Raw genomic sequence first — 12,997 nt, forward strand, 5'->3', positions numbered from 1 at the left:
CGCCAGAGCAATGTCTCATCTCTCAGTAGTAAATACCTCCCACACATCTCTCCATGCAGACAGCGAGGTCACAGTAAATATGATTATCAGACAGTAAAATGGGAAATATAATGTGATGGAATTACTTTATTAGAGTATTATTCTAAGACATGGTAGAATGAATCCTGTTTCTGTTGTAACTAATGGTGTATTTGCCACTGACTTATATACAAACCCTTATTTCTACATGTCTCTGTGTGTTCTTCTCACTCCTTTTTTCCTGAAGTTTATACTCCTCTGTTTCATGCTCTAAGGTAGGTCTGAAAAATCCCAGCATAAGGTTTTAGTACTTGACTATAAGAAACAAATGAGCATAACCTTTCTTTTTTTCTATGAAGGGGCAACTAGCATCCAGTGAATATAATTCATACAACCCTGAAGACCATTTCCTTACAGTAGCTGCCTGAATTGATCTACATGAAATGAAATGACAACTAACCTTGTCTTGCAGCCTTGATATTAACGGGTTGGAATCCGCCATTTAGTGCCGAGGAGTCTATAATATCTGACTCAAAGTCACGGTGGTTCTTCCGGTACACGAACAGTGCCACAATCACTGAAATAGCTAGGCACACGATTACAGCTATCACAATGCCAACGTAGAGCGCTACATCATCTGAGTCAGGAGCAGCTGGAGGGACAAAAGAATTAAATATTGTTCAGTGGTATCTGGTCACAGGAATTTTCAAGAGTATACATCCGTATTACTGTCATTTCCTTCTGACATTTGTTACCTTTCTTATAGGTTAACTGAAAATCTATCTCCAAAGCTGTATAACAGGGCTGTTTCCTTTCAGAGGAAAAATGATCCTAGATTTTTCTTCGCTATTTTCTCATGCTTTATCTATCTATCTATCTATCTATCTAGTTACTAGGCAGCATAACAAACCATTTATAACTAGACTTATAAAGCAAATTTAGCTAAACGGGGTATAACACCATATCAATTCCTGATGAAAAATTCAATGTTAATTTAGTGGTACATTGGATAACGAAAAGGTTTTTTACTTCACGTCTTACTTTAAAAATAAAAGGCCACTTTTTGTGGACACGCCTGGCATGTCCTGATAATGTGTGTATACTGAGTTAGAATATTTTTCTAAGTGTAATATTCCAAGTCATTAGTTTCCTCCCAGAGCACGTCCTACCTCCCCCTACACCCCATTTGAGACAAAAAACCTGCAAAAATAGAGCAAAACAAATGCTGAGATCTCATTAGTGGAATGCTTGGACAAATGCTGAAGCAAGCACCATCTACTGAAAGCAAAATTCAACAATGAATGCCGCAATTTACAAAAGGAAGCCAAGTTCACTGTAGCTCTCCTTTGGGAACAAGGCCTGCCCATGAGATTTTCGCTACCTGTTTGTACCATAACTTCTGCACTAATCCCAGGGTAAAACCTAGCACCACTTTCTACCAGATATGTTTCCAAAAGGCCTGAATACATGATCAAAAATTGATGTGTTGTGTGTGTAGCGAAATATTCCACTATTAGAAGAAGCATACCGAGCGAAGAAACTGCAAACAAATCAAATCTTTCTCATGCACCATTTTGGTTTAATTTAGAGCATGGGAAGGAATTTTTTTGTTCTCTGCTTTCCCGAGGTGTAAGCCAGTCTGCCTTGCAGGTGAGATATGGCAGATGTTGAAAGGGTCTCTATCTGGTCTTAGCTATTATGTATTCTTAAAATCTCCATTGTTCAAAATGCAACCCACTTTTGTTCATCAACAGGTTCTCAGGAAGCAGAACTCTGAGTTCCAGCCTGAAGATGCTATATCTCCTCCATATTCTCTATCTCTTTTTAACGTTTATAATAATTTCATATTTGACAGTTTCCTACTCCTCCTTAGATATGAATAGGCTTCTCCCTTTGATTTCTGTCTTTCAAGCACCAGCTTATCCCCTTTCCTTTATCCACCTATTAATGAGGGCAGTTATCATGCCGCATGAGCTGATTGCAGTGTTGTTGTAGCCGTGTCAGTCTCAGGATATGAGAGAGACAAGGTGGGTGAGATAATATCTTCTATCGGACCATTGTCTGTTGGTGGAAGAGACAAGCTTTCAAGCTAAACAGACTTGAAGTCCAAAGAAGAGCTCTGTGTAGCTGAAAATCTTGTCTCTTCCACCCACAGAAGTTGGTCCAATAAAAGATATGAACTCACCCACTTTATCTCTCTCACATGAGTCTATTGACAATTGTAACACTGCCACTCCTTCCCTCCCATTAAGCAAGCAGGATGCAACTCACGCTGTACATTAAGCCCCTCTTTCCCGATGCAAATGTAGCTGGGCTAAAAGTAAATCTTGAACCAAGTAACAGCATCACATCAGTAATCAGAAACATAAAATCAAACATTAAACTTACAAGAAAATCCATATTCATTCTGGGTTCTCTGTTCAGTTGAAATAGGATAAATGAAACCTTAAAAAGAAAGAAATTAAACAAAAATGGGAACAAAATCAAATTAATGAGGGGAACCAAAAAAAGGAAAGCATGAAAAATGGTTTAATTAAAAAAAAGAAGGAAAAGAAACCCATGGTACTTTACAATTCTGATTCAGCACAGAATTATGATTTTGCATCTCCTGTCTGCTCCAGAGCCTCACTAAGAATTAATAAGTAGGCAGATTGAATTTCAGAGCCAAAATCGGTCTCGAGTCACTAACTTTGGAGTGCTTAAAGTCTTTCTTTTATTGAGCATAAACTCTAATGGATCTAATTTATTTCAGACATCAAGCATCATTAGCATATGGAAAGTCTTTTTTCCCTACCCCTGCCATATGGTTTAATTCCCAGGACATTTTCAGTAGGGCTCTAAACAGTTTTTTTATTTAATTATAGTGGCTTGCTGTTGGTCTAATAGAGCTAAAGGAGACTTGTCGTCATTGGTCAGAGGTTAAATACCCATTTGCGGAGCAAAGCCCATACAGAAAACCCTCTTTTTGGATTTCCTTGGAATTATTTTATCCTGCTTCTAATAGGAATCCAATAGGAATTCCACAGGGTGCCAGCAAATTGAACTAGAAACTGAATGTGTTCGATTTGAAATCATTATAAAATCAATAGAGGACCTGGGGTCATAAAGTTATTTATTTTAAATCTTTGAAGGCATAGTGTAATATTGATAAAATCATAACATAATTCAGTTTTATTCCAAAACAGATCAACAGTAAGAGTATCTCTTTCTTTTATTTCTTTTCCATCTCCTACAATAATATAGTAGCACTTTTTCTTTTCCAGTTGCTCGAGCTGGTTGGCACAATAACCCCAAGAAGTAGGCATTTATTTTATTCCCTTTTTACCAATGCAGAAAATGAGTCAGAGGGTCCAAGACTGATCCCATAGAAGTCAATCATGTCTGGAGAGGTAAATGACATGCCCCAGGGAACAAAGGGAGTCATTGTCAGAGCTGAAATGAGAACTTCAGAGGGCCTGACTCCCTTTCCTGTGCTCAGGCTGTGGCGCTTTTAAAGCCATACTGTAAAAATACCAAGTGTTTATGAAAGCTAACTACCTGTCACATAACCATGCTGTTAACTGAAATACTAGAGGCAGGCAGAGGTATTCTTTATGATAGAGGCGCTTTGCTGCAGCACCATGGGACAGCTTTATGCCTTATTTCCCAGCAATGATTCCAGGCTTGTGCTTACTTTTATAAATATTATATTCCTCACTCATTTGTATGATTCCTTGAGGCAGGTTTGCCTGTTTGCATTTTTAATTGTTTCTCTCTCGTACTAGTGAACTCATAACACTGGAGTTTAGGACATGAAAAGGATGCAAGGAGAGAAGGGAGACGAGGTAGGTGAGTTAATATCTTTTATTGAACCAACTTCTGTTGGTGAAAGAGACAAGCTTTTGAGCTTACAAAGAGCTCTTCTTAAGGAGAGAAGTCAGGCAAGCAACTGCTGAAAGTCTGGGGCAGTGAGAGCACAGTTAGTCAGTCCATGGTTGGGAAAGTTCATGCTAGTGTTTGCAGCTGCACCAGTGTCACCATACAATATGAAAACTTCAGGGATTTGGTAGAAACCTGAAGACATCTTGGTCTACTGTGGAGAGGTGATACAGGACTAAATTTGCTCTCAGTGACACTGGTGTGACATCAGAGGAATTGCTCTGGATTTATTAAACTCAATGAAAGAAGAATTCAGTCTTAGATGTCCTTCCTGCAGCAGACAAAGATGCCTTCTGAAATCCAGCCAATAGATGGTGCTATAATAGGAAAATTCCCTAAAAGCCAAAAAAATGATGTGGCATTAAAGGGGAACTGAAAAGTTGCTTTTTGTTTTATTTTAACCTGGCAAGTTTTGAGTTCAGAGTCTTGTGTTACACTTGCGATGAGATATAGTAACTGCCACTCAAAAGAGATAACATGGGTAAGTAAACACAGGGATAATTTTAAATATTCTGGGTCAAATTTATCCGGATGTGACTACACCATAGATTTCTATTTGTTAAAAATATTTATTTGCAACTTCTAACTCTATATACCCTCTGCCACTGATGAATTTAAAACAGTAGAACTTTCATGAAAAGGCAGCTACAAAATATTGGCATCACCTTATTCAGAAGATCTGCTTTGTGTGAGTATTGAAAGTCCTATCTATTTACTTAAATGGAAAAAATAAAGCTTTACTGCTTGCTAGGCCTGTTAGCCTTTCAAAGCCAATACATCTAAGACAAAGCAGCTGGATTCTATTCCCTCCTCTGCATCAGCAACTGAACTGGTTACTAAATTCCAATCAGCCGCATCTGTGCAAACCCACATTGGGTTGCACAAGTGCCATTGAGGGCATAATTTAGGCCTGCAGAATTTTTTATTCTTGTTTATGACCTTTATTCCAGGCTTGACTTTCAAAGCCCAGGCTGAATTTTGCAGAACAATTGAGCACAACTCTTTTGGAAATTGTTGAGAGATAATAAGCAAGGAGCCCTCCCATGCCATTTTTACAGAGTCACAATTCAAAGTAAAACTGCACTTCTAAACAGCTTTAAAAAAAAGAACTTTTCCTTTCACTTTTAACAGAGGGAGAGAATTCAAATGGTAGAGACAGGCAGAAGGCTCGAGGACACACTCTGATGACGGCGGCAGTGGGGGATATGAGATTATTGCCACCCTCCGGAATGACAACACAGGTATCTCTTTAGACAGTTGGTTTTCATGCTGGCCCATCTGATCCCACTCTGAAACAATGAGCTAGGACATTCTCTTCAGATAATGAGGCAAACCTGCTGAGATTAGTACCTATGATAATGAAAAATGGCTTCCCTCCCATCTTCAGAGTGAGTGCCATGCAAAATGATATTCCCCCCACTGGCTGTATCAGTAGTGCAGTTTGCCAAGTACCTAAGGGACTTGTACTGGTATTATGAAAATTTTAAACGAGGGGAACTAAGAAAGGTGCTGTTAACAGGCTTTGACTCTCCTGCTGGTGCTGCTGACTCATGCATTGAGCAGCTGGTTTCACAGTCAGTAACTTGCTTTGAGGAAAGTAACTTAAGCCTGCCACTTGGCTTGTTTTGAAATATAACATTTCTAAAGGTTCTTTTGGTGCTTTGTTGTTTATTTCTTGTGTGTGTTACTGCTGGAACAATAAAAATATGAATAATTATACTTTACACTTACATAGGCCCTTCCAGCTGAAGATCTCAGATGCTTTTCAGTGAGGTATTTATTATCCCCATTTCACATACAGAAAATAGTAACATAGAGAGGTTAATTGACTAGCCTAAAGTCACATACAGTGAGTCAGTCAGAGGCCATGGCTACACATTGAAATTGCACTAATGTAACTAAATTCGTTTCTAAATTGATTTAATTAAATTGGTGCAACTCTCTTGAGTTTACAGCCTGCTCCACACAGTTTTTGTACCAGTATATGTTTCAGTGGAAGTGGTGAGGGGTGAGCTTTTTTTTTTTTTTAAACTGAAACAGTTATAAAGGTGCCTTATACCATAATAACTGATTCCATTTCCCCTACGGGAATAGCAATACTGATATAAACATCCTTTATACTGATATAATCCACTAGGGGGTTGTACTGGTCTAGTTAACTTTTGTGGGTAGAAAAGACCTTTGACTGCCTTATATCCATTGAGATTAATTAAATTTCAATATCAGTCATTCTTAAACCGATTTACAGGGTTGCACAGATTTAACTAAATAGATTTAGAAACGGATTTAATTAAATTAGTGCAATTTGTAAGTGTAGATATGCCCCAAAAGTTAGAAATAGAAACCAAGTATCCTGACTCCCTTTCTCCTGCTCTGACCTCCAGAAAGCAGATTCATGCCAAAGGCAATAGGTAAGTGACACCAAGATGTAACTAAGTGGACAAAATTTCTGGACATGTGGTACCTTTGTGGGAAGGTAGCAGAATTAATAAGCAGAGAGAGGAGTTCTCTTCATGTGGCAAAAAGTCCCCTAAAATAATTTACCTGCAGAGGAGAAGAAAAGCCCACTCCATGCAAAAGATACTTTGGCTCTTTTTTAAGAGATGGTATATTTGGGGAATGGAAAAATTCATCACTCTGAAAGGTAATTATGCAAAAAGTTGCGACACTGACTCCCTGGAGTCCTTTTTCAAAATTTCCAGAGATGTCCGTAGTAGCCAACCTAGCAGCTCTGAATTTTTGGTCTACACTAATCATTACTGGGATGTGGACTTCTATACTACTACATCATGTTACATCCTTTGTCACCTCAAAGTTAGACTACTGCGATCTACATGGAGCTATTGTTTAAATCCATCTGGAAACTACAGCTGATGCAAAATTCAGCAGCCCACTTGCTAAGTAGATTTCTCTTTGCAAGCATATTAACTTCTGCTCTATTGTTAAATATTAATAATAATAATTATTATTTATTTGCATTGCAGTACCACCTGGAAGCCATGTGCCAGTCACTGTAAAAACAAAAAGAGGGTCCCTGCCATATGCTGTATGAACTGCACTAGCTGCCTATTGGTTCAGGGATTGATTCTGGGCTGTAGGTTTTTATCTATGCAACCCTAAAACTACTTGAGACATTACCTATCTAGGAGACGGCTTCTCTCCCCATGCTATAAAACAAATAAAGCTGCTGGGAGGGCCTTTGGAATTTTCTTCACTCTTTGATCCATAATAGAATTTGTAACCTCCAGGGAATATTGCAAGGTCCATCTTTTCTCCCTTCCCCGCAGGGAGTTGGGTGAGGCCAGGGAGTGGTTGGGGGAGCGCTTCTTGGTGATTTTGTTAATGGGTCTTATTAAATATTTGTTATATTTATGCTGCTGCCAGGATAATTCTGTCTGCAGGTAATTGCTAGGGTCCTTTTTTTTTTAGATGTATTTTAAGAGTTCTCAGAGCTTATGATGGGCACTTTTAATTTGTATATCACAAACTTGAATAAATAAAGTATCCAAGAATAAATAAAGTGCTCACTTTAATGCACTCTATCTGAATCTGTCATTAGCCATCTTTAAACTGCAGATGCTCTGTACTTTGCCTTGCACACAAGGCTTCAGATGTAACCAATGGTCATACAATTATGCAGTTCTTTCAAAAATCCAGCCACGCTATCTGTCTCCAATGCCCTCACGTGGCAGTGAACTCAGCAGGTGGATTTATAAGTTGATGTAACAGTATTTCCTTTTCTGGACTCCAAAGTTACTGCCCTTTAATCTCATCAAGGGCGGAGAAGAGAAACATGAGCATTTAATCACTATTTCTTTCTCTGCTTTTACACAGGAATGCAGAATTGTACTGATTGTACTGATGTTACTGATTGGTCAATACATTCTGAATCATGAAGCTGTTATGGACACATTTTCAAACCATGGAGCTTAAACACAACAACCAAAGTCTTTCAAATATGGTCACTCAAATCAGCACTTAAGTCAGTGGTCCCCAACCTTTTCGGGGGGGCGGGCGCCGGACGACTAGCCGCTGAGGACCGTGGCCGCTGGACAAGCGGCTGCTGAAATGCCGCCGTGAAGCGGCATCATCAAGAGGCGTCGCCGCCGAAATGCCACCATGAAAGAGCATCATCACGAGGCACTGCCACCAAAATTCGGCGGGATTTAGGTGGTAGCACTTCTTGACGTTGCCACGTCTTGGCAGGATTTCGGTGGTTGCTTGTCTGGTGGCCAGTAGGCGGGCACATATAGATGCCCCGGCGGGCGCCATGGCACCCGCAGGCACTGCGTTGGGGACCCCTGACTTAAGTAATACAAAATAATTTCAAATGTTGGTGTCTAAAGGCAGGATTTGATATTCTCTTAAGGCACCCACATATGAAAATTGGTTCCAGTCTTTGAATACTACTCAGTAAAGCATGTATTATGTGGTTTCTTCTAGGAATGCATATAACACAGTAGGCTATTGCCCACTATAAAGGTCACTTTCAGCTTTCATTCAAATCTCCTTTTCCAGTGACTCTCAGTTTTTGGGGGGCTGAAATTTTCTGCACTTGGTCTCAACCCAGAAAATTCTTTTGAAAAGTTTGAGTAAATTCAGATTCAGATTCAGAATCAGTGTTTTTTCTTTGACTTCAGTGGCATCTGAATCAGGCCCTTGGGGTTTTTCCGGTGTGTGGAGTTGTTGTTGTTTGAGTGACACATATTTACACTTATTTTAAAGACACTTCAGTTAAGGATACTCTGCTACTTCCAAGCTCAGCAAGCTCAACAGCAGTATCTTCCTTCCTCACTTTAAAGTGACATTGTCAACCAAAATTCTCAGCGCCAATTTATATTTTGTAAAATCTTTAACCAATAGGAATGTTTCCATACACATTTTTTAAAAAATTCCAATGGAAAGAGCTGTCAAAACACTATAAGCAGAGCCCTGAAGTATTTGCAATCCCACTACTGTAGCATTGAACCATACTACTAATGCCGTTTCTGTCCCCTACTCCAATCTAAACCTTCATTGACCATGGCGAGTTTGTTAGTTAATGCAAACTTGAGGTGACAGATCAAGTGTAGTGCTCAAAGAGTAGGAGCCTGCAAAAGCCGAAGGTGCCCTGACAGTGTTAACTCAGCCACACTGCACATGTGCATGCATGCAGGGGCGGCTCTAGCCATTTCGCCGCCCCAAGCACGGCGGCATGCCGCAGGGGGCGCTCTGCGGGTCGCCGGTCCCGCGGCTCCGGTGGACCTCCCGCAGGCGTGCCTGTGGATGCTCCACTGAAGCCACGTGGGACCAGCGGACCCTCTGCAGGCACGCCTGTGGGAGGTCCACCGGAGCCGCCTGCCACCCTCCCAGCGGCCGGCAGAGCGCCCCCCGCGGCATGCCACCCCAAGCACGCGCGTGGCGTGCTGGGGTCTGGAGCCGCCCCTGCATGCATGTCTGCTTTCCTGGTTAACTATAAACAGTAATACAGTATAGTACCGTTTGTTATTAATGGATACAATTAAATGTACAAATTGGTTGAATTAATACTGATGCAGCAGCATTAACACTTGGAATTTCCTTGCTTTAAGTGCTGCATGTATAACACAAGCACACCCAGCCAACACAGTTCTCTGCTGTCGTAATGCCAGCGACTCATACCAATGGAGGATTGGATCCATCATCTCATCCTTCCTCTAAAATGGAGACTCTGAATTGCATGGTCATGCAAGCAACTTACTAAAGGAAGATGTGGGTATTTTCTTTTCTTTTTCAGATGTTGTAGTCTATTTTCTATTATGGTAAAGCAGAAACGTAAAATATTCTCCTAACATCAGTAATGAGTCTGCATTTATATATACAACTTAAAATAAGCTATTTAAAAAAATTCCTAGAAACTTAACCTTTCTCTATGAAATCAAAGGTGTGATGAAAGCTGTAATATACCTACATAGAAACAAACTGTTGCTTTGTTTTCTCAGGTTTTCTTTTTGGCCTTTATCTGTGTGCTTTAGTAGAAAGGGTACTGAGTGAATGCTTTAGAAAAGGGATTGGTGTCCCTGCTATAAATCAGCTGGAAAGCCATGGTTAAGGTTGCACATTCATTAATGTTTGACACTAAAACACATCCTGTATTAAGAAATAAAATACAGGAGCGATAAACTCTCAGGGTTACATTTCTGCAGCTAGGGATCCTGCAGTGCAAAGCTGCACTGTCCTAGCAGGGTCCCCTTGAGGCTTTATGAAGTACAGCCATTGTAGGGTCCTACAGCCAGTGTGGCACCTTGCAACTGTCTGCAAAGTGTGCTGCTTCCCTCATGCACTGAGGCGGGGAAGAAGAGGGGCCACGGCACACCTGCAGCTAAGGTTGTTCAAAAAATGGTATGAGGTTAAGCTGTATTTGAAAAATGGTATGAGACCAAGTAATAAAAGACTGTGGGCCACTTCTCTGGGTGTGCCTGGACTCTGCTGAGTACACTTCAGAGGGATGGTGGACAAAGGTGGATTTTTGTCCTCTTGAACCTGGGGAGCAATCTGGCTGCAATGGCTTTTTTAGGCCCTCTGACCATTATGCCAGTTAGAGCTAGTGTAATCCAGCTATGCTCCTTTGCAGTCCAGCACACGCCCATCATTTCCCCTTCGTCGCGGGGGAGAAACCAGGAGGGAGTGTTGTATACCAGCACAGAGATTCTCCCACATTATGAGACTCCTCACCATCCCCTTTAGGGCTTGTCTCAATATCCTCTGTAACATTAGAGTGACCATAGAGACATTGGTGGAGACAAACATCCGGCTCTGCACATGCACAAGAGGGCAGAGTTAAGGGTATAAGTGCATCCTTAAAAGAAATAATATATTCTGACTTTGAGTGCTCTCTTAATGCTCTCCTAACGTGGATTTCCTATGGAATAAATAATACCTATAGTAAGAATAATCTGCAGCTTCTCTTACAATAGCAGTTCATAAACTTTTCCCTTCCCTGCTGCTTCCCAGCAGCAATAGCACATAAACAGATGATGTGATCTCTACAAGGTCATCATATTTTTTTGTGGTGAAAAAAATCTCTAGAGTTCCTAAAAGCCAACCATAAGAAATATGTCCAGTCTCTTTCTATTACTAAGACACTTGCTGTTATATAGAAAGCCTTTTATGTCTGCACTAATGATGTCAAAGGTCAGATGTGACATCAGACATCCTAGAGATAATTCACCATAATTTATCTTCCTTCTGAAGGTCTAACTATTGACAAGTTTTGGATTGAGACAACAGCATGGGGTTTGAGGTTTCGTGAATCTCTCCTACTACTTACTCATTTGTTGACTCTGGCTTTTACTGAGAGTCTCTCTCTCTCCTTGGTGGTGAAGGGAAGATTGTGATATTCCATAGTTAAGGCTGCAACTATGTTTTCATTATAAATTAGATTTCTGACCCTTAATTAAAATCCTTAGAAAGGTCCTTTCTCAGTTTAAGTTCACACATCACATGTGTGTGTGGGGAAGTGGGTGGAAGGGAAGAATAACTTTTTGCTAAAATTTGCTGTGAATGCAATTCTGACATTTGGGAGATTAATAGGTAAGTGGTTTGCCCTTTTGGCTAATTCTTATCACATTTTGGGGGTCATGTCTCAAAATCCGAAAGGCCTAGACACTTTAAATTGGGTTTGTAGAGCACAGACACACCAGCCTAGGATTGCATTTGAGTTTTCATATTAAACTGACAATTCTTGGAGTTTGCTTTGCTTTGCTACTGTAGTGTGGTCAGGAGCTGAAGTGATGAAGGGGCGTGTCCAAATAGAGATGAGTGGCAGATGGTGCGGCAAAAGAAATGACATTTGAAGAGGAATTTGAAAGAGGAGAATGGGATGCTAACCCTGCTGGAGAAGAGGCTCCTCCTGGCACATATTCAGGCAGCTGTTTGGCAACATGCACCAGACTAAACAGCCCTATAAACTAAAGACCAGAATAATTCTTTTATTCTAGTTTTCTTACTTCTTACCCCAACAGCACCAATGACTTCAGAATTAGTGGATCAACATTATGTTTATTTGAGATTTCTTAAATATTCAACTACAAACTGCTTCCTCCATTACAAGAGTTCACTGAGTTATGTACCTTCCGTCTTGCTGCCGCGGTTTAACCTTTGGGTTGAGCCTGGGGCAGGGAATCAAGAGATTGGAATGACTCTGATGCTGACTTGCTGTTTGACCCATGGCAAGTCATGTAACCTCTCTGTGCCTTGCTAAGCCAAGTGAAGTGGGAATAGTGATACTTACCCATCTCTGTAAGGGGCTTTGAAATCTATGGCTGAACTAAGCACTATGTATTATCATTATGTTATTATTAGGGCTCTACCAAATTCACAGCCATGAAAAACGTGTCACGGACCATTAAATCTGGTTTTCGCCCTGTGAAATCTGGTCTTTTGTGTTCTTTTACCCTATACTATAAAGATTTCATGGGGGAGACCAGCATTTCTCAAATTGGGGGTCCTGACCCAAAAGGGAGTTGCAAGGTTATTTTAGGGGGATTGTGGTGTTGCCACCCTTTCTTCTGTGGTGCCTTCAGAGCTGGTGGCTGGAGAGTGGTGGCTACTGACTGAGGGCCCAGCTCTGCAGGCAGCAGTACACAAGGATGGCAATACCATACCATACCATACCATGCCATCCTTACTTCTGCGCTGCTGCTGGCAGTGACTCTGCCTTCAGAGCTGGGATCCCAGTCAACAGCTGCTGCTCTCCAGCGGCCCATCTCCGAAGGCAGCGCCGCTGACAGCAGCAGCGCAGAAGTAAGGGTAGTAGAGTCAAGACTCCTACAATGCAACACCATGAAATTTCAGATTCAAATAGCTGAAATCATGAAATCTATTATTTTTAAAATCCTATGACCATGAAATTGACCAAAATGGACTGTGAACTTGGTAGGGCCCTGGTTATTCTGTTTCTCTATCTGGGTCTGCATCAACAAGGCATCTATTATCAGTTTACATGTCTTTCTCTTCATCTAAGTGGAGAAGATCTTTTATTATTATATATTATCATTATTAGGCAGGGGGTATGAGGGAAGAATAAAGGAGAAAAGAAGAG

General features: G+C 40.8%; 1 protein-coding gene across 11 annotated transcripts in view; it reads right to left on the reverse strand.

Moving 5' to 3' along the window:
• UNC5C (unc-5 netrin receptor C) overlaps window positions 1-12,997 on the reverse strand; it is a 346,384-nt gene that overhangs the window by 43,027 nt on the left and 290,360 nt on the right. For 9 of the 11 annotated variants that reach the window (XM_039541740.1, XM_039541747.1, XM_039541750.1 and 6 more), the window contains 2 exons: window positions 2,407-2,463; window positions 479-670 (listed from right to left, as the gene is read on the reverse strand). In XM_039541740.1, the coding sequence (XP_039397674.1) occupies window positions 479-670; window positions 2,407-2,463 (249 nt within the window). The remainder of the gene's footprint in view (window positions 1-478; window positions 671-2,406; window positions 2,464-12,997) is intronic. The other 2 variants (XM_039541742.1, XM_039541748.1) reach the window with 1 other exon arrangement.

This window comes from Mauremys reevesii, linkage group 5 (genome assembly GCF_016161935.1).
Source record: "Mauremys reevesii isolate NIE-2019 linkage group 5, ASM1616193v1, whole genome shotgun sequence".
Taxonomy (NCBI): Eukaryota; Metazoa; Chordata; order Testudines; family Geoemydidae; genus Mauremys; species Mauremys reevesii.